At 38.7% G+C, this 23,128-nt stretch overlaps 1 protein-coding gene across 1 annotated transcript; it reads left to right on the forward strand.

Annotated features, from left to right (window-relative positions):
• Positions 1-22,480, forward strand: LOC139636094 (integrin alpha-M). The gene is made up of 31 exons (XM_071503788.1): positions 1-312; positions 2,434-2,551; positions 2,853-2,944; positions 3,085-3,167; positions 3,285-3,399; positions 3,526-3,656; positions 3,757-3,899; positions 4,136-4,286; positions 4,655-4,790; positions 4,881-4,954; positions 6,892-7,009; positions 7,336-7,478; positions 8,149-8,295; positions 8,398-8,595; positions 9,132-9,262; positions 10,891-11,048; positions 11,142-11,305; positions 13,468-13,584; positions 13,741-13,811; positions 13,896-14,037; positions 17,262-17,360; positions 17,524-17,603; positions 17,721-17,807; positions 17,968-18,043; positions 19,054-19,161; positions 19,258-19,296; positions 19,391-19,516; positions 19,596-19,709; positions 19,797-19,871; positions 19,974-20,084; positions 20,233-22,480. The coding sequence occupies exons 1-31, from the start codon at positions 264-266 to the stop codon at positions 20,452-20,454; spliced, it is 3,618 nt and encodes a 1,205-aa protein (XP_071359889.1). The 5' UTR covers positions 1-263; the 3' UTR covers positions 20,455-22,480.
• Positions 22,481-23,128: the final 648 nt, after the last annotated feature.

Genomic DNA, 23,128 nt, shown 5'->3' on the forward strand with positions numbered 1-23,128 from the left:
ACTAGTAAACAACACCAAAACAATACCAGCAATGGTAATAAGTGAAAAATTAAGGATTTAGGAATAACCTAAGAAAAGAGGAAGCGTGAGGGAAGGGAAACATTTTGCTGAGAACTTTACATTGAGAGCAGAAGTGTCACAACCACCTGTTACGGAAACACCCTAGTTTAAAAAGCACACAGGAAGTATTGCACATTCATATGTCTCAAGCAACACCAGCACCACTTTCAGCCCTGAGAAAGCTGAGAGGGGTGATGTGAAAGATGCCGGGGCAGTGTCACCTTTTCCTGCTCACTTACATGGTGGCTGTTGGTAAGATCTAAAATTTTACTATATTTGCAGTATGAGAGTATTCTTCCACAAAAGGAGAGGTAGGGGTACCATATATTTGTGTGGGTATATACATGAGAGAATTTGAGGTTTGAGATCTTTGAGAGATGTTACAGTTATTTTATTTTATTTTTTTTTACTTTTTGAAAATGACAAAAAATTATTGAATTTTTTTTAATGTTGTGAAACCTTATTCAGTGACTTTTTTTTTAAACTTGAATGTCCATGATTTTACAAATTTGATCTTATTTTAATTATTTTATCATATTTTTTTTCACACTTCATTTAGTGTAAAGAAACAGTTCAGACGATCAGGAAATCCTCCCTGAGCATGCTAAGCACAATTTGACTCAGGCAGGTGTACAGCCTCTTGCTAAGACATGAATTCTAACAGTCTTCAGTGAGACTCTTGACATAGGAAATTGAGCCAACAGGAATTGAAACCTATGTACTTATCTGCGGACTATCCAGATCAGCCAGGACTCTTTTTTGTGAGAAAAAAAAATCCACACTTTTTAAATACATAATAAATCCTTAGTCCGCAGTATGTCTCACTCTCCTTTTAGCTCTGTGTCTGGAAATATCTGGCGCAGTAGCTGCTAAATGCTCCACTATAGCATTTAGACCAGCCAGCTAGTAGTTCATTTTGTCATTTGATGCTGGGCAGGGACAATGTGTAGGTTTTTAAAGTTTTTTTTGCAAGGATCAGGTGCCTGTTTGTCCTGGAAACAACATAGATGAGACCTGTGATAAATCAACCAAAACAGTAGAGTTGCAGGCTGTTAAACCAAAACAAGAAGCTGATAGATGGTAAAATTGTCTGTAGAACCCAGGGGATCTGCACAGTACCCACAGAGTAATCATCCATGGGTTTATCACTATGGCTGATACATTTCCCATTTAATGAAAAAGATGTCTTTATTTCTTTGATAATACTTACTGTTCATCTCATAAAAAAAGATACAGACAGAACAAGAAAGCACAGAATCCCTAAAAGCAAAGGATGTTTCAAGTAGACCAAAAGAAACTGATGATTTTAGTCTGTTTTTGCATGTGCTTCTTTATTCGTAGTGTAAAGTGTGATGGTGTGTGTGTGGTAATGGGTTATTTATCGTCAGCTTGTCTTTCCTGAGTAACAAATATGTGCTGTCAAAGTAGTGAAGATGTTTTTGAAATTTGCTTATGAAAATGAATATAATGTTGGGGTTTAGAGATAGAAAGACGGGAACCTACCAGGCCCCCTCTTCTCTGTCTAAGGCTAGCAGATCAAGGTTGGCTGGACAGTCGGTGGATGCGTTTTATTGTGGCTAATGTTAGGCACCAGGTTTTGACAAGGAACAGGAATGTGTGAAACAAAAAAGACGGTATCTCTTTTTCTGCTGCATCAGTTCTGATCCTTTTCCAAAAACTCCATCCATTTGTCCATTAACAGTGTTAAAAAAGAGCAGTGCTGCATCAGTGGAGTGATGGCAAATTGTAGTGACTTTGTGTATCACAATATTTAGTAATGTTCAAGCTAAGTAAAATCAGAAGTTCTCAAGGACTATGTTCTAGTGTAAACTGAGGTTGGTCTGGCCTTGACCTGCCACCCAGTGGACATGCTTATTAATCCTCCATCCTTCAAGCATTTTTAACAACAGTTGTGTACGTGTACAAATTAAGATCATCATACACACATCGATACACTGAGTTCTCTCAGCCGACATGAGAAGAAATATATGTGTAACAACACATATATTTCTTCTCATAAACATAAACATGAAGGTGAAATAACATTTACCACAGATGTACTTTAGTAGTTTCGGTAGTTTTTACACGCTATCTGCTTTTTCTTTATTTGAACCGAATTTGATTATTTGTACTTAATGCATTCTTAAATCTGAGAAGTGAGTTGTGCAGAAACAATATCAGCGCATTCTTAATTATTAAGTGTATTGGTGAACATGTGGCAGTGTTGGATTACAAACCCAGCTTTTGAATATCACATTATTTCTAAAATGGTTAACATTAATTATTATCTCCTGAAATTCTAATCATTTGTTAATATTAATTTCAAATTAGTAGCCACATTGAGATTAAAGTGTCATTTTTTTCAAATTGCAGCCATCCATGTCTCTTTGGCTTTCAACATTGACATGACAAATACTGATGTCTATACTGGCGAAAAAGAAGATTTCTTTGGTTACAAAGTGCTTCAATTCATATCTGGCATGAACAAAGGGTAAGTCTGCATCTGCAACATGGTAGTTCAGTGGGTATTTATCATTGCTCTTATTGCCACAATCCTTATTTTTTCACATAGTAGATGGAGAATAATTCTGGTTTACTTCATTAGAAGCTCATGTGAAGAGCTGCAACACAGTGTGGTTTGACACTTTGAATGACATTGCGTCCTGTAACTTATCTTTCTGTACCATTACAAAAAGGTCTCTTAAGGCCCACAGAGAAAGCACTTTCCTTTAAACAGACTGACCTTAAATGGTTAAGACTACTGTTGCCATTTTTGCTGACCTCATCCACAGGATAATCGTCACTGCACCTCTGCAGCTAAACGGATCTGGGGGAATATGCAAACCTGAGAAAAACCAAAGCATCCAGTGCTTCAACCCTGAAGGTATACAAACACAGTTTTTGAAGTCAGTATCACTCAGTTAATCACTCCAGAACAGAAAAAATACAGTTTCCAGCAATACAGAAATATGAAATATAAACATTTCATAATGTAGCTGAAACGCTTTTTTGTTACTGTTGCAGACATTCATCGGGAAAACAAAACAATGCCAGTCAAGAACCTTGGGCTATCGATAGCTGCAAACTCCACAGGGTCCCAGTTCACTGTAAGAAAATTACAATGTTCAATAAGTTAGATAAAATCATAAAATACACTTTCTCTGTGACGTTCCTTCAAATCAATGATGAACCTGATGTCTTTTGACTCTCGGGTTCTGATTTAGGTTTGCAGCCCAAGTGTAGCCCACGAATGTAATGACAACTCCTATCTGAACAGTATCTGTTACAAGATCACACATAATCTTCAGCAAGTCTCCAATTTCACACCTGATTTCCAAGGTAAAAGAAATTTAAAGTATTTATGACCATCTCTGTGGTTATAACATCTTGTTCTTCTTGTTATGTTTTTGTCCTGACAAAACATTCTTTACAAATCTTCACTATTCTTTTTTTTTTTTTTTTCAGAATGCACAAAAAAGACTGTGGACCTTGCTTTTCTTTTTGATGGCTCAGCAAGTATGACTGGACAAGAATTCACGAAAAATAAAGATTTCATAGTGGATATAATGGACAGCCTTATGAACACATCAATCAAGGTTACTGCCCTGCTGCAACATGGAAGCATTCATAGCATTTATTTTTTGTATATACACAATGTTGAATAAAAACTGTATTATCCCATCTGTTTTTTTCTAGTTTGCAGCAGTTCAGTTCTCCTCAAATTACAGGAAGGTTTTTGACTTCAATGACTATCAAGCTGGTAGAGCTCTTGATAAACTTAAGGAAGAGCCCCACATGAAGAGTCTCACCAACACATACAGAGCCCTCAAATTTGTGTTGTAAGTTCAGTTACATTACACAAACTGTTCTTAAAGTCTTAAACGAGTTGTTCAACAAATAACTTGAAAATAACTTGTTGAAGTGAAAAACACTTAATAACAACAACTGGAACAGTACCACAGTAACATTATAAGCATCTTATTTGTCAAAGTAATAAATGCTCATTTACTCATAGTCATAGCTGGAGTTTTGTTTATTTTGAACATTACAAATGTTACATTTACATTTGTTTCAGGGATGATATCTTGGAAAACCCAGACGCTGGTGCCTCTCGAGATGCTCTTAAGGTTCTGGTAATAATCACAGATGGAGATCCCAGTGATACCGACAGACAAGGGATTATTAAAAGATATGCTGATAAAAATATCCTTCGCTTTGTCATTGGGGTAAGCTGTGATATAATGTGAATCATTATTGTGTCTTATATACTTAATGGATGAAATTTCTTGATTACATTATATATCAAGTTACCTCAGGGGTCAGTTCAAGGAACTGTTCTGTTCACTGTTGTGCAGATGACACACAGTCCTACTTGTCAGAAAAAAACTGTTCAGACGTGGTTTTACCAGCATAAAAAGAATTACATATTTTGTCTTTCAGTAGTACTGTAACAATCATGGCCACGCTCAGCCTTAAATTGTGAAACTTTTATTGATTCCAGTTTGGGTCCAATATTGTGCAAAACTGTGTTGTTTGCCTTTCTGACATCAGACTTGGAGATACTCAATAATTTCAAAAAACATTCTGATTTCAGGTCAAAGTAGCTAAACTGGATAAATTTAGGGCAATTGCTTCAGAACCAACAGAAAAATATGCCTTCAAAATTGAGAACTATGACGGACTCACAGGAATACTGGAAAACTTTCAGAAAAGGATCTTTAAAATGGAAGGTAATGTTCAGTTTTTTTCCCTTCTTTTCTTCTTTGTGTGATGTTACAAAAATCATGAAAAAACTTAAACTAGTTTTGTCTCATATTTAGGCTCCCATGTGGCTCGAGCAGGAGACATATCTGGTGAAATGTCTCAGAGTGGATTCAGCGCTGTCTTTCATAATGTGAGTAAAGTCAAAAAGACAAAATCTGGACACATTCAAAATCTTTAACTCATTACTGCAGTAAATCATCACAGTGCTTTCTAACTATTCATACATACAGGTGCAGTTAGACAGTATCTTTATACACAAAAGTATTTCATCTTGTTCATTAATAAGATAATTTACAACAACAGTTTCATAAAATATGAGTAAAATCAGGTAACATGGTGGACAGCACTCATGTTGGATCATTATTTATCTGCCGCTGCATGAGTTATATGCCCCAACAAACTGCTCACCTGTGCATGCTTGAACACACTGAAAAAGTATTAAGTACTACAATTGTAGTGTGTACTTTGCAAGCAGAATAATTGATTGTATAGTGCAGGGGGTTCAGAGCTTTCAAAGTTCAAAAGTTTGACCTTTAATTTTAACACCAACATCTGACAAATTTGTGGCTAAAAGTGTCAACAAACAAACAAACAAAGCAAACTAGCCCTGAACAGTTACTCTGTCAGAAATGCAACAAAAGATGAGCAACAGCGGAGTGTAAACTGCTGTAAACTACATGGGAAAGGCAGAGTACGCAAATAAAAGCAAAAAATAAAGAGAAAAGTTATAAGTGACTGTAAATACAATGAATGACTAAAAAGCAATATCTGGGTTGTGTTGGTTGCCTTCTTTTTTAAATAACCCTTTTTAATAAATAGGTTTGTAGTACACCACAAAAAGACAACCTCAAAAAACAGAGAGAGTGAGAGTTTGCATTAGCACAACCACTAATACTGTGTCAGACACTGCCAGTTGCTAGCTAACAAACAACATAAACAAATAAAAGATGCTAACTGTGCTAACTGCATAGCTTGTCAGTGCTAGCACCGTGCTAGTCACTGATTTTAGTGCACAACAGACTCCTCTTCTGAGTCTGGGTCTGACTGATCAAATGTGTGGCTGGGTCTCTCTGATATTTACTCTGCCAACTTTCTTGATACACACTCATAGACTGTATATAAAAAATGGACATAGACTCTGGGTCTGCAAAGTCAAGCAGAAGCGGAAGTGGCTTAAACCTTCATTCTATCTAATGACAATCAGGGGGCGACTCCACTGGTTGCAAAAAGAAGTCTGATTGTATTGAAGTCTGTGTGCAAATGTCTCTACTTCTCACTTGATTTATCACCTCAGTAAATGTTTTCCTAATCAGTTTATGGTCTCCATTGCTAGTTTCAAGTTTTCTTCAATACAACATGATGTTTATATTTTAAATTATGGTCCCATTTAGAGGCAAACAGACCATACTGTAGGTTATGCATTAGGGCAGGGCAACCATGTGATTGACAGACTGTACCACACACAGCGACCTGCCTGACAATCAGAGTACAGAACAGGTCAGATCCACCCCTCACTCCTCCTCAGCTCCACCTTCTCCTCCAAATATGGTTTCTTCTGGTTTCAAAAAACCAAGATGGTGACGGCCATATTACAAAGTCCAGGTTTCAAAACAGCAGTTCACAAACCAATAGGTGATGACACAGTGGGTTACCACTTATACCCACTGCTCTTTCACCTTGTCAACCTAGCACAAGCAGCAGTGGTGGGCCTGACACAGATTTCTCAATGAGGAAGTAAAAATACATTGTATTTTTTACATAGTTTAAAACATGTCTGGAGAGGAAGCTTTTGCATTGGGGGTGCAATGGTTACAATTATATTATTAAAAATTTAAACAATATTCTCTAAGTACACTATGTTTAATTGGCTACTGAGGTGCTTCTTAGATGAGTTTTTGTGGTCTTGTTTTGTGTTTATGTTTTTATTTGTGTCAAATCAATCAATCAAAGTAGTCTGACTGCAGTAAGTCAGACTGGGAAGTTGACCTGTTCACTCCCAACACAACTACTGTTGGCAGTGCCGCTCTTGTGTGTGCTCTAACCAGACTTGTGTATTTCTGTTAACAGGATAACTTGATCCTGGGTTCGGTGGGATCAAACAGCTGGCGAGGCTCTCTCCAAGAGCTCCATGGCCTAAAAAAAACACAACTTGAAGATCCACACATGCCGGAGGACTCCTACATGGGTGAACTTATTTCTTTCTTTACAGATTACATTCTCATTTATTAAAATGATTTTTATTAGGCTCTATTAGGCTCTATCAGTTTGTAATTTAAGTGATGATAAAAAACAAAAAAGAAAAACCTTTGTATTGTAAATGTAGAAAATACATGAGGTTATAAATTCAGTGAATGGTCATCATAATAAAACAGAATAGCATTAGGCTTTTTAAAAAATGAACATAATTTTATATTTGTTCTTTAACAAAACACTTCCAGTAGAAATCTATTTGATGTGAGTGATAGCTCACAGATTAGCAGATTATGTCATATGTGGCTGTTGCTGTTGCAGGATACTCTGTATCTGTTGGAGACAAGAATAATGCTCCTCTGTACTTCACGGGTGCACCAAGATTCGAGCACAAAGGACAGGTCATACTTTTCAAACACAATGGCACGGACTGGGTTGCAGCCCAAAGACTAGATGGAGAGCAGGTTGGTAACTCTCTTGACAAAGCTTGTTAAAATGTGATTTATCATACATATTCTAAACAGAAATAAAGGTGTTGCTGCTTATGCATGTTAATCTGCTACTGCAAGTTAGCAAAAGACTTTTTGTTATGCCACCTTTTGAGCCACTGTCAATAATTTTTAGGATATTTCTCATGGAACTAGTTGTTACTTGAGGAACAAGATGCAGGTTTATTTTTACCTTTGAGATAACATTGCTTGAACCCCTCATGTTTACATCTGCTATAAAGAGACTTCAGATTTTACTTTGCAAAGTCACTCAGAAAGCTACATTTACCTGCTTCTTGGAACATGCAGTATTTTTGCCTTGAAAGAATCAAGCAGATTTCTTTGATCAAATGTGTTGTATTACACTTATGTTGCACCTAGAGATGCAGAATGCTGCATGTTGCACCTTTATGAAAATGTGCAAAGGCACATAATTTCAGTGGTTTGCAGAGAGGAAACCAGAAGACTTCCTTGCACTAGCGTCTAGTTTTGCTTGAAGAAAAACTGTGAGAAAATGACAGTGTTGTTCCAGCACAATACATGATAGCCAAAACTTTGCTCGATATGTATGTCTTTCAAAAATGGTTTAGGGAGTGCATTTTTCCAATTTAAACAATGTGAATCCTCTTTGTCTGCAAATTTTCAGGTTGGTTCCTACTTTGGTGCAGAGCTGTGCTCAGTAGATATTGACTCAGATGGTAACACCGACTTTCTGCTGGTGGGAGCTCCACTGTTTTACCAGCCTCAGGAGAAGACAGAAGGCCAGCTTTACGTCTACACACTGACTGATGAGGTGGGGGTTGTGACAAAGCCTCAGATTCAGCAGCTTTCATGAGGTTACTGAGAGAAAATACATTTGTTTTCACCAATTGACTTATGATCTCATTTCCCACAGATGCAACTGAAAAGTGAACTGAATGTGACAGCGCCATCCATGGGGAGATTTGGCATGACCATATCTAGCCTTACAGACCTGAATGGAGATGGGCTCCGAGACGTTGCTGTCGGGGCTCCCCTTGAGGATGGTAACAGAGGGGCTGTGTACATTTACCTTGGTGACAGACGCAGAGGGATACGCAGCCCTTTCAGCCAGGTGAGGCAGAGAAAACCTGACATATTATATCATTTTTTTGACCATGCTGCAGGTAGGTAAAAAATTTATTTCCACATCAATCAATAGTACATCAAGGCACCCCAGTGGATTAGGCATTGAGATGTCGACCATGAGGCGCCACCCCCCACGGCCGAATCCCACTGGGGACCTTCATTGCATCCTTCTCTCGCTCCCCCTTTTTTTTAAATAAATGCAATAAATAATGCAATGAGGGTCTGACAGATATGCATTCATTTGCAGACACATCACACTAAAACTGGCTCTTGAATAAAAATAAAAAGTCATCCTCTGAAAGATAAGACTTGGTTTAGGATAAGATTGTCATCAAAGTATTTTATGGTGATTTCAGTATTTAACTTTCAAAACCTTTATGTGTCTCAACCTGAAGTGAAATATAATAATATATATAATATAATGTAAAAACAAAGTATTCATCTCCATCACCTGTACAATGAGTACCTTAAGATATATGTGCAAATCAAGGACTGTTTCAGCTCTCAAATATGTTACTCCAGAGAATCATTGGAGAGGAAATAAAACCTGGGATGAGATTCTTTGGACAGGCCATTGATGGGAGCATTGACCTTGGTGAAGACGGACTCCCAGATATTGTGATCGGATCACAAGGCACAGCTGCTGTCTTAAGGTAGGGATACATGATGTTCATGGTTAAGTTTCTGCGTATGCATGATTCCAATTTATAAATCTCACTCACTGAAAAATTGGGCAGAAGTGGACAAGCCTCATTTCCACTCCCACAATTACCCATAAATGGATGAGGACACTCCCTTAATCCATCCAAAAAACACAATCTGTGCCTCAATGTATCAGGCATGGCACAGAAAAGAAACACAATTTCACAGATTGTTGGTCAGATCACAAATGGGAACTCATCAGTAATCTTTAGTACAGTAAGTCCAAGTGTAAAGTGTTTTTTTACTCATAACTTCATTTGTCAGGACTAGAGACGTCTTAATTAGGCCACCAGACAGGTGTCCAAAATTGTGAATAGTAAATATTAAAACACTTAACAGAATGCCTTACAATAAGTAATGATACAGGAGACAGGAGATAAGAGAGGTGTGCGCACAGTGGATAACCTGAGAATGGAGGGAAACTGGCACAAACAACCAGTTAGGAGGACAACCATACGGAGAAGGGGAATTGCTATCCTCCCATCTGACACTGTCTTTAATATCCCATGTAACTGCCCCCACCACACAAGAAATGGGTTCAATGTGAGAGGGAAAGTCACTAGAAACTGATGGGACAAGACTTAAGATTAGTGGAGGTTAGAGCATGCAAAGGTGCTGTCACGGTACTGAAATTCCTAATGAATTTGCGTCAGAAATTGGCAAACCCCAGAAAATATTATTATTTCTTCTTAATGGGTGTAGGCCACACGGCAGCTGCACTGAACCTATCTTCACCAGATGGTAGGCATTGCATAGATCTAATTTAGATCTTATCTTTGCTCCTTGTAATAACTCAAAGGATGACAAAATGAGAGCGAGGGGGGACCTGTTCTTAATGGTGATGTCATTGAGTCCGCGATAATCAATACAGGGCAGCAGAGCCTTGTCCTTTTTGACCACAAAGAAGAATCCAGCGCTTTCCTGGAGACAATGGTGGACAAATTATCCCAGCCTTATCTGATTCAGAGGAGTCTTCCATCCAGAGTGTTAGCTTCCAGGGTCTCGGGAAGGGAAAATACGATTGTCAATCTTGATAGACAGAAAGATGAAGGAGTCCAGGTCAGAATGGCAATCCAGAGCCACTAGTAGATTCTTGACGTTCTCAGATAACCCATGGTGGAAAACGTCCAGCAGAAAGGTAGTGTTCCAACCACTGTCAGCTGCCAGAGTATGGAACTCTACAGTGAAATCAGCAACTGACCTAGAGAACCATTTAAAGGTTCATAAGAGCTTGTGCAAAAATCTTGCTTAGAAAGTCAGTGAAAACTTCTAGAGACTGGCAGATGGGAGAAAGCCCACTTTGCTGTGGCCCAAGCCTCAGCCCAACCAAAGACGTGAGTGATAATAAAGGCAAACTTAGCTTAGTCTGTAGGAAAAAACACCGCCTGCATCTTAAGAAATGCAACATAAACTTGAAGAATACAGAATACATGACCTATGGTGAAAGGACAGGACAGGACATGACATTGGCCCCTGGTGTCTTGTTTACCCTTCCTTCCTGCATTAGTGCACCATCATCCTGTGGAAATCAAAGGTCTAATAATCCATTTTTTAAATCGTTTTGATGAATGTCTTTCAGGTCCAGACCCGTCTTTCATGTCAGAGCACATCTGTCCTTTCAACCCGAGGAGATAACTACTGAGAAATTTGACTGCGTGGACAAAACAGATAAAAGTTTTCCCATGGTTACCATAAAAACCTGCTTTGAAATGGTAGAAACAACAAAGAGCAAAGCAGGTAGGGACCAGATCCAATGATGTGATTCATTAGCAACTACTAACAATGTATCCTATCAATGTGTTATTTGAATCCTGCTGTATGTCTTTGCAGGGGCAATGAACTCAGGACTGAACATCTCATACACGCTTAATGTGGATCCGATGAGAAAAACATATCGAGGTTTCTTCGAAACTGTGGAGAAATCCAGGAATCTTACCAAAACTAGAGTGCTGAGGGATAAAGAAACTTGCTTCAACAGTTCCATCTACATGCCAGTATGGAGATTAACTGATGTTCACACTCACACGCTACTTGTGTATTTATAAATATCATTCATGTCTCTGTACCTCCAGTTATTAGCTAGTTATTATTACCCTCATTCTTGCACTCATTCTTGCCACATTGCCACTCATTCTTGCCACATTGGTGGCAAGAATGAGTGTGTTTGTGACAAGCACCAGACTGTTAAACATAACCACAGAATCCTCCCAGCTTACGTGCACACCAAATTCCTCAATTTGACAAATTACTCAACAGTATCCACTGCAAATCAACCAGCTTGCTGAACTCATAGCGACACACTGAAAGCAGTTTACACAGTTACATTACATTACATTTAGTCATTTAGCAGACGCTTTTATCCAAAGCGACTTACAGAAAGGGGAACAATCAAGGTTAAGTGCGATAAGAAGTGTTAGCGCAGCAATAAGTGCTGGTGACGATTCTTTAAGTGCAGATTTGCTATGTAGTGCCAGGAGAGAAGGTGCTCTCTGAAGAGCTGGGTCTTCAGGAGTCTTTTAAAGGTAGAGAGGGACGCCCCTGCTCTGGTAGGAAGTGGTTGTGCCTTCCACCAACAAGGGGACAACGTGAGAGAAGAGTTTGGATTGCCTTGAACGAATGGGTGGCAGAGCCAGGCGTCATTCGTTAGAGGAGCGCAGCGGTCGCAAGGAAGCATTCAAGTAGGTAGGTGCAGTACCAGAGACAACTTTGTAGGCAAGCATTAGAGATTTGAACATAATGCGGGCTGCAAAAGGTAGCCAGTGGAGCTTGATGAGCAGCAGGGGGACATGTGACCTTTTGGGTTGGTTGTAGACCAGGCACGCCGCCGCGTTCTGGATCATCCAAAGTGGTTGCGCTGTGCGGGCTGGGAGGCCCGTCAGGAGGGTACAGCTTGTGTCAGGAGTTGAGTACTATGTTGAGTTAGGTAAGGTCTGATTTTTCTGATGTTGTAAAGTGCATAGCAGCATGACCGGGCCACTGAGGCGACATGATTGGAAAAGTTAGTTGGTCATCAATCATAACCCCTAAGTTTCTCACCACCTTGGTGGGGGCGAGCCATAGGGAATCAGTTTTGATGTTGATGTCATGGTGTATTGTAGGTTTAGCTGGGAGAACCAGCAGTTCAGTTTTTGAAAGATTCAGCTGGAGGTGATGTGCCTTCATCCATGTGGCGATGTCTGAGAGGCAATCAGAGACCTGTGCAGAGATCGAGGGGTCATCAGGAGGAAATGACAGATATAGCTGAGTGTCATCTGCGTAGCAGTGATAGGAAAAGCCATGTGAGCGAATGATCTGACCCAGGGAGGTGGTGTAGATAGCAAATAGTAGGGGCCCCAGGACTGAGTCCTGGGGGACCCCTGTGGTGAGGTGATGCGCGGTGGACGACTGTCCAAGCCAGGATACGCTGAATGAGCGCCCTGTCAGGTAACATAGATTAATTAAAACTCTCTTCAATAACAATTCCCTGCCACTGTCATCAGCAACTATTTTAGTATGTAAAACAGTCAAACCAAACAGAATCTGAAATGAACCCAAATAACTACAGAAATTGAAATTGTAAATACAACATTAAAAAATAGACTGCATGTTAAATTCTACATTTATTGTATAGATGGTACCACAATGGCATTTAGCTGCAGAAGATTACGGTATCAATAATTTTGATAACAAATACATTTGCATGCAATTATTCAGAGAAAACATATTCATCATTAGTTCATCAACGTGTATAAAAACGTGATTTCAATTGAAGTAACGTAATTAGCTGCTTTTGGCACAATGTTTGAGCTGTTGTATTCCTGTTTGAAACTCTGCAGTGTGTCTCATTCCTGTGAGAAAAAAAAGTATGAACATCCACTGCATTCAGTAGCTGTTGTGTGTTTCCTGGTTTGTTTCATTGAGCTCAAATCCTTGTCAACTGACCTGGCCATGTAGCAACTTCTTTTTCAGCAATTTAGTTTGAAATACTACAATCCTAACCCTCAATTCAGCTTTTCACCTAAACAAACACCAGTAATACTGTTCATAATCCCTGTACGTTCAATCATTATTTAGTCCTTTTAATACTGATTCCAAACCTTCCAAAATTAAAAGTTTGAAAAAGAGTTTTGAAAATTTCTTCAACAAGATGCAGAAGACTTTTCTCTTTTCTTTGCAGAGTTGTGTGAAAGACACATTATCGCCCCTCATCATCAAGTTAAACTTTTCCCAAGTTGAAAGCGACAGTGGGGATGCCATCCTGAACGTTGACAGCAAAAGGCAGGCTGTTGTTGAGGTACGTACAGTGACTAAAGCAGAAAGCTGTAGCCATCTCTCTGACACCAATAATGTGATTCAAAGTACTGTGCTGTTTGAACTCGCTTGGTCACAAAACATATATTTTTCAGCCTTGTTCTGTATTTTCAAAAATGCAGCAATTCCTGTTTTACAGGTTCCCTTTGAAAAGCAATGTGTAAAAAAAGACACCTGTATTGCTGAACTTGAGGTGGATTTCCATTTCACGTACGTATATTTGGCAAACACAGCACAGCAACTGTATTATTGATATGATATGAAAAAATGTAAGAAGCACTCTGTCTCTCTTAGGACCCCAGTATTACTGGTAACAGAAGATAACTACTTCAACGTGTCTGTCAAACTGTCCAATCATGGTGATGACTCGTACAACACCAGCCTCACTATGTACTATCCTCCAGGCCTGTCCTTCTCCAGGATGACTCTTGCAGAGGTGAAACATTAAAATTCTTTATCATGCACCAACATTGATCTATACTGAGTGGCTACTTTACTCTATAACTGTACAGTCTCTGTGGGTGGTAAAAATGCATTGTGGGTAATGTAGGAAGAAGAAGAAGAATGCATGGAATAAATATCTTTGGTCCCACTGCATCTATTTTGATATTTAGGCTATAGGTACAGTGCCTTGCAAAAGTATTCACCCCCCTTGGTATTCTTTCTATTTTGTTGCCTTATAACCTGAAATTTGAAAGAAATTTTGGGGAGGGGGTTCTATCTTTTCATTTACACAACATAACTACCACTTTGAAGATGCAAAATATTTTTTTTATTGTGAAAAAAACAAGAAACAAGACAAAAAAAAAAGAAAACCTGTGCATGCATAACTATTCAACTCCCAAAGTCAATACTTTGTAGAGCCACCTTTTTTTCTTTTTTTTTTTTTTAAGATATTTTTTTGGGCATTTTTTGCCTTTATTGACAGGATAGTAGAGAGTGACAGGAAAGGGGCAGAGAGAGAGAGAAAGGGAATGACACACAGGAAAGAGTCAGGCCGGTCAGGAGTCGAACCAGCACTCGCCTGCTAAGAGCATCTGCTCATGTGGTATGTGCCCTAACAACTCCGCCATTGGGCCGCCCCTGTAGAGCCACCTTTTGCAGCAATTACAGCAGCAAGTCTCTTCGGGTATGTCTCCATGAGCTTGGCACATCTATCCACTGGAATTTTTGTCCATTCTTCATGGCAAAACTGCTCCAGCTCTTTCAAATTGGATGGGCACTGCTTGTGTACAGCAATCCTTAAATCATACCAGAGATTCTCAATTGGATTGAGGTCTGGGCTTTGACTGGACCATTCCAGGATATTTAACTGTTTCTCTGGAGTGTTGCTTTAGCAGCGTGTTTAGGGTCATTGTCCTGCTGGAACGTGAAACTGCGTCCCAGTCTCAAATCTCTGGAAGACTCAAACAGGTTTCCCTCAAGAATTTCTCTATATTTTGCACCATCCATCATTCCTTTAATTCTGACCAGTTTCCCAGTCCCTGCTGATGAAAAACATCCCCACAGCATGATGCTGCCACCACCATGATTCACAGATGGTGTTCTCAGCATGATGAGAAGTGTTAGGTTTGTGCCATAGTGTTGTCCTTGATGGTCAGAAAGTTCCATTTAAGTCTCATCTGACCACAGCACCTTCTTCCACATGTGTTGGGAGTCTCCAATATGCCTTTTGGCAAATTCCAAAGGGTCTGCCTTATTTTTTTCTTTAAGCAATGGCTTTTTCCTGGCCACTCTTCCATGAAGCCCAGCTCTGTGCAGTGTGCGACGTATAGTAGTCCTAGTACAGATACTCCAATCTCTGCAGTAAAGCTGCCCAGCTCCTTCAGTGTTATCTCTGGCCTCTTGGTTGCTTCTCTGATTAATGCCCTCCTTGCCTGGTCCGTGAGTTTTGGTGGACAACCCTCTCTTGCTGTGTCGGCATAATCTTTCCATTTTCTAATCATGAATTTAATGGTGCTCCATGGGATGTTCAGGGTTTGGGATATTTTTTTATAACCCAACCCTGATCTGTATTTCTCCACAACTTTGTCTCTGACCTGTGTGGAGAGTCCCTTGGCCTTCATGCTGTCGCTTGCTTGGTGGTAGCCCTTACTTAGTGGTGTTGCACTGGTGTTGACTCTGGGGGCTATCAGAACAGCTGTAGATGTACTCAGAGCATTTGACACCTAGATTCCTCACAGTTGGATCTTATTTAACTAATTATGTGGCTTCTGAAGGTAATGGTTGGGGCTTCAAAGCAAAGGGGGTGAATACATATGCACGCACCACTGTTCAGTTTTATATTTTTTAGAATTATTTAAAATAAGTAATTTCCCCCATTTAACTTCATTAATCTGGAGTATTTTGTGTAGGTCCATTACTTAAAATCAAACTGAAAATCCATTTAAATTCCAGGTTGTAAGGCAACAAAATAGACAGAATACCAAGGGGGTGAATACTTTAGCAAGACACTGTATATCCATTCTATGTCCAACAATACAGAAATGCAATGCTAAATCACTGGACTACTCTTTTAATGAAAATAATTAGCTAATCATGCGACAGCAACTTAATTCATAAAAGCAGGCAGACATTGACAAGATGTCCAATTGTTTAGATAAGCCTAAGTTTGGGGAATAAAAGTTATCTAAGTGACTTTAACTGTGAAATAAATGTTGGGACAGGACAAAGTGATTTGAGTATTTCAGAAGCCAGCAATCTTCTATGATTTTCACACTTTAGGAAAATACAGTCAAAGACAAACGTCATTCAGTCTAACAAAACCTTGATTTCTGCTGCAACATGCAGATAGTACAGTCAGAATTTGGTGTAAACTATATGAATTCATGGATCCATCCTGCCTTCTGCCAACAGGTTAGGTTGCTGCTGGTGGTATAATGGTGCAGAGAATATTTTACTTGCACATTATATGAAAGGAACATTATTTGGGATGAGGTGGAACAAGATATTTGCAGCTTAAAAGTGCAGCCAACAAATCTGCAGCAACTGCAAGGGAAGTTCACTAGAAATGTGTATCTAATAAAGAGGCCAGAGTGTAAGAGTGTAAATGCTAAATTTTTCTACATAGAAAGAAGGCTACACTCATACAGTCATTCATTTTGTTATACTTTTTGTATTTTTGTGTCTGGTTGTTTTTTCCTTAGAAATGACAGTTTCATGCAAACACAACTAACTTATTTTATTGAAATCTGGATTTACCATTAAATTGTTTTGGTTTGCCACTAATAAGGTGTGATGACTGGAGGTAAAGACAAACAAAACCCCTGTTCTGTTCTTTTAACTTAAGCTACTAACCGATCTTTATTTTGTCCAGTTATTAACCTTCACAATCATACTTGAACTGACATGATCATTTATTCTTTTTATACCGGGTATGTATTTGAATTATTTGTCAAGTGTATAACCACTGCAAAGCTTTCTCTAACATGTCTTTTACACCGGAACAGAAGGGGAACAGAAATTTTTTTTGGAGGATTTGAAACCCACACAGGACGTGTGGGTTGTCAGAGGGAAGAGGGTTCACAGTAGCAAAAACTCAGAACTCCATCTTTCATTAAACCTGCCTGAAAGCATCACAGTACTGAATTTAAACTGAAATCTCTTATTCTAAAGGGTTTCCGCTCATCCTGGCATGTGCATGTTTTTTTGTCATAACAGGCCACAAGACCAACGCTTCACAGCTGTCACGATCTAGAAGGAGTGCTTGACAAAACTACATGTGGCATTAGCCTTCCCGTGTATCGCAGCAGATCAGCTGTGAGTCATACTGCACCCAGACACCCTCACGACAGACAGAAGTGAAATGTCACAAATGATGAACTGTCTCCAACTGCCAGGACCTTTGACATTTACTAACTTTTGCATGTAGACATTTTCTGCTCAAGCAAATCAAACATCACTGTCTTTTTTTTCTGTGAAGGCAACATTTAATACATCTTTCTACATAATGACTGACTACGAGTGGAATGACACGATCTCCATGACCATTACTGGAAAAAGGTACAGGCCTTCTCATGTATTCCAGGCCAAACATTTTCTCTGTATAATTAAATATAATTTATTATAATTACTTATTTCCTGTTCAATATTCACAAGAAATGCTTTTTGCATCCACAGTGATAACGGTAATATAAACAGCACCAAGAGTAATTCCCTGACCAAAAGCATCCCAGTACAATATGAAATTAAAATGGCAGTATCAGTGTAAGTATCACTATTCACATAAATAGCATTGTGTAACTGTACATGTGTTCAGTGTATATCATTATTTGATTCATGAAATACATTTATTATTATTACTTTGTATTGCCAGAGGTTAACCAACAGCTAACTTCATATTGTGATCATCTTGTATTGTTTTCAGGAGAGAGGGCTCCATCCCCTATCTGAACTTCACAGAAGATGATTATGCACCTAAAAAAATGGAAACTATCTATCAGGTGAAGTGCTAGCGCTAATTTTATGTAAGAAGCAACCTTCAGGATGAGTGACAACCACTGATCTAGTCATTAAGTGCTAGATGTAATTTTAAAGAAAATTTAAAAAAAGAAAATTTTAAGACACACTCAGTGACTCATTCTTCAAAAAAGCATGTAGTGCCGGAGTAGTTGCATGTTCAGTCACCTGGTAGTGAGCCAGACAGAAATGTGTATGAAACAACCAATCACTGATCCCCATCGTTTATCAGTGGGAACTCCCTTTCCTTTGTTTCCATTCTAAACTATATGACTAAGTTTTAATTTTCCTTATAGTACACAAAGTTTAATGTCAGTGTCTAGATCATCTCCGTTCATAACACCTCAGTTTCCACACATTATCACTCCCAACTCGTCACATACGGATGCTTGTTCTGGGCCCCTTAGCGTTACTTTTTAAAAACTGGTTACCCTTTGGCATCATTTTTCAACATGTAGGATACGCTTACACTACTACACTTTTCAACTCATTCTCCTACAAATTACATTTTTATTCAACTAAACTGCTCAACCAAATACGTTTCAAGGCAACGAGAGTCCTGTCTGTGGTTTAGGCTAAAAGAGGACTTTGGTTAAGTTTTGTGAGACACTTTGTTGTGGTATAATGAAGAAAAAGTTCACTTTCAGTGTCTCAAAACCATAATACAGTCTCGCCCCAAATATGTTAATATGTCAAACTGCCCTGCAATTGAAAAATGACATTAAAGGGGTACCCACTGTGTTAAAAAGAGACTGCCCTCTCAGTTCCACAGTTATTAAAGCAACCTACATAAAGCATTTTTGAAATTAGAGGTAGATTTATTATCATATTGATGAGCAGCTTGACAAATAGAGCCTTAGAGGTGCTGGATTTTGTGACCTTTAGACAGAGTCAGACTAGCTGGTTTGACAAAGTCATGCGATTTTTTTTGCATATTTTCTAAATTACTAAACTATTCTTTAAAAATAAACCAAGTGTCTCTCACCATTCACAGATATCTAATCCTGGTCTGAAGGCTTTTCCTGTCACTGTGTCCTTGTTCTTCCCAACTAAACTGGAATATAACTTTGAACTGGAGAACTATAACGTCTCTGTCCAGGAGGTAATTTTTGGCTGCCAGGACATTATTTACTTAAACTGCTGCTGTGTATGAAATGACATTTTTTTCAATTCCTACCTATTACTTTTTCTCTTTAAGAACAAAACGCAATGCCACATTACCAACATGAAATCTGAAGTAAGTAAAACGTATTAAGTTTAACATTATTCTAGTTGAACATGTCATGAAAGTACAAATCTCTTAAAAAAAATGAACTGTTGCTGTGTTACAGAACTGCTTGCCAGAAAAACACTGCAAAATCATAGAGTGTGACACTTTCATCCTGGACAAAGAATCAACCACTGAGTTTACACTGTCAGGATACGCACAATTTAGGGATCTCAAACTGTATGTACAGGTATGTAGCCACAACACACACCACATATAACACTGAAAGTAGTTAATATATAACTAACTGACATATATTTCCTTCGCAGAATATTGCCTTTCTGAAAAAATACATTGGAGACAGTGGGGAGGTTAAGTTTAAAAGCACTGTACATGTTAGGTATGACAAGCAACAATATGTGCTGGATTCTCGTAAACAAGAGGTGAGCTGAAGTTTGACCACTTCCAAGGTACTGTTTTTGATGTTTTTCAGAATAACCGTGGTAATTTATCATATTTATTAACCACAGAATAAAGATGGTGTTACAGGGGAGAAGTCTGATGAAACTGGTTTATGGAGAGACAACAATCCAACAATGAAATGGGTACATTCAGTCTCCACATGAACTGAAACTACAAGAAATTTTAGATTCTTATTCATTAAGCTCAGGTCCCGCTTTGAAAACTTATACTTTTTTTGCCAACAGGCTGAAGTTCGGGTTGAGTTTATAATTCCCCCGAATCGACAGCTAATCATTTTTACTGGAGTTGGAGTGGGATTGTTGCTTCTGATCATAATTGGAATCATCATGTTTAAGGTGAGGATTGATTTCCAGATTTAAGAATTTCATACCAAACAACAGTCCTACCACATAAAATACCAGTTAAAGACTTGTAAAGACTTAAAAAGATTTAAATGATGGTTTTGACATTTGGTCAAATAATTTTTCTTGTGTGTGTTACAAGTTGGGTTGCTTCAAGAGGAGATATACACGAGATATGATGGAAGAGGAGGAAGAAGCTACTTTTCAAACTGAGTCCACCCCTGCCCCCACCAATGGGCAACTCAGCCAATCAGAGACTGAAGACAAATCTGATCAACTTTCAGAGGAAAAACAGCTTCTTGATGATTGTGAGGCAAATGGCAGCAAGCCACCAGCTGAGGATACAGACGAGGAGCTGGAGTAAACAAAGCTAATTTACCACGATTAAAATAGGCAGACATATGCTGAAGTTTTAAAGTATGCAGAAAGCACAGAGGGTCATTATTAGTGAGCAACATCACTGAAGGAACAAGTTGTCATTTTGGGAAAATACGCTTCTTTGCTTTCTTGCTGACAGTTACATAAGAAGAAGGTTGATACCACTGTCATATCTGTCTGCTGGAGCCAGGAGACAGTTAGCTTAGCTTAACATAAAGTTTTGAAACAAAGGGAAGTCCAAAAGTAAAAAAACCTGTCAAGTCAAATTTTATTTTCAGTTAAATACCGCAAATACCGCAAATCACAAATTTGCCTCAAGTGGCTTTGCAATCTGTAGAGCGTATGTTACCCTCTGTGTCTGTAGACCCTCGAACTGGACAAGGAAAAACTCCCTAAGCATGCTATTACAGGAAACCAATAAGGGAGACCTCAGGAGGAACAACAGAGGAGGGTCCAAGGATGGTCAAACATATAGAGGATGATAAAATTATAGCAAAACATACATGAAGAGTATGATCTGGAAGGATGATGATAAGACCTGAGCTACATGACATCCTCTCCACCACGAAGACCTGAAAGAGGACAGACTACACGAAACACGAGAGGCAAAACCAAACACGTCATTTATACATAACCACCAACTTCCAGCAAGTCTAAAGCGCCCTGACTATCCCCACAAAAATGGTCAGCGGACAGTCATCACAGAGATGACCAGTATGATAACTGGTGGTCCTAAATACAAGCCCCCCGGAAAAGGAAACTGGCATGGTTTATTACATCACACGCAATGACTGTGGGGAAAACTACAGTTGAACAGGAGGGACCTTGGACAAGAGACTGAATGAAACACAGAAACATCAGATGTCTGTCAATGCAGTCATGGCTTTGGGAAACCATGAAGGTTGTCCATCAGGAGTCAGTGGACAGCGGGAGAAAGATTAGAGGGCTGTTCACATCAGATGTCAGAGACCTTCAACAGAGACAGTTACAGTCTTCCCTCCATATATGCTGAAGTGTTATCATGTTACCAAAGTTCCATAGCTGTGATAGGTCATGTCATGAAACTGAGCAAACTCCGCCTGCTAACAAAGATAATGAAATCTTCAGAAAAAGTTAAGATATTTTTTCAGAGCCTTAATATTAAATGTACAGATATGTAAAAGTTTACCCATCAAAGGGCAAAATTCTCCCTCAACCCTGCAGAGACCTAGGTTTTCATTCCTGGCAGTGTCATATCCAGCTTGGTCATGTGATCCCCTTAACAAAAGTTGTGTTTGTAAATATAAAGCTGGCAAGAGTCAACATCCTTGTAACGTCACTAGCGTCTCTGACTCGTGTAGCGTGTCTCCTCTACTGAAGTATATATTATTTACATTGTAATATACTGTAACATTACTACTTGACCGCATTTAGCTGTTACTGGTCTTCGGTACAGGTATTTATTGAGCAAGCAGTCCAAGGTCTACTTGTATTATATCTGAGTATTTGTTAAAAAGTTGTTTTTTTTAAAAACTTTTTTAAAAATGTTGACCATTTGAGTGGATGCAGTGGTACGTTAAATGCTTTGTTTATTGATTACTGATCTCACAAAATATTGCTTTTATGAGCAGCAGTCTTGGTTAGGTTATTAGTTCATTACAGACATTTGACAGCAAGTAAGATGAAATTTTAAAATGACTTGTGTAGGACACAGGATTCTCACCAAATTGGTATTAAAAAAGGTTTAAAGGTTGGATTGACAATGATGGACTTACAGCAAAATTAAGGAACAAGAGATAATTAGGTTAAATAGGTCCAGTTATTTTGCGTGGAGTTGTGTTGGGGTACCTACTCACTTACACTTGTCTCTTTCTGACTTAAACAGCTGATCTGTGGGGCAATAAAATGTGTGCTGTAGGTGTGCTTCTGCTGTATACGGTGGTTGAGAAAATGTAGTTCCAAATTAAAGGGCTGTTCGACGGCAAGATAAAGAGGTGAAATTATTTAAAATAAAGCATACACATTTACTGCTATTAACTTGTTTTCAGTGGACATTTTTTTTTAAGTGGCTAAAGCATGTTTTTGTCAATGGCCCCATCCGCAGCATCACATCACTCAGCTTGTTAATAGGTTCATATCAGTTGAAGTGTATTCTTTCTAGGTCCTCCCGGCTGCTTTTCTAAACTGAGAGGGCACTTATCCGAATCTACTGTTGTTAATACACTCACTATGTATAAGTGCTACTTCACACAGCCCCATGTCAAATAACCAGAATTATCACTTTAAGGACAAGATTACATTGTCAAAACTACAATAACAGTAGAATTAGAAATACTTGCATGCACCTTTTAGTAAGTTATTTTTTAAATTATACTCAAGTCCTCAACAATTATCCACAGAAAACATGTGCTGTATTAAAATATTTAACAAAATGGGAAACAAATGGCATTGTCATCAAATCACAAACTGGAAGGAAACATCTAGACAACAGTGGAAAACAACATCTCCCTTTTGGAGGGAATTTAACTGTAATTTTTATGCATCTGCACCAGCGACAGCCATTATGTCTTCAGGTTGTCCATCCCTCCATCCCATTCTCGCGAACATGATATCACAATAAACTCCAGAAGGCATTTCTTCACATTTGGCACAAACAGTCACTTGGAGTTAAGGATAAACTC

Source organism: Trachinotus anak, unplaced genomic scaffold (genome assembly GCF_046630095.1).
Source record: "Trachinotus anak isolate AG129_WGS33_773 ecotype Australia unplaced genomic scaffold, CSIRO_AGI_Tana_v1 ptg000019l, whole genome shotgun sequence".
Classification (NCBI taxonomy): Eukaryota; Metazoa; Chordata; class Actinopteri; order Carangiformes; family Carangidae; genus Trachinotus; species Trachinotus anak.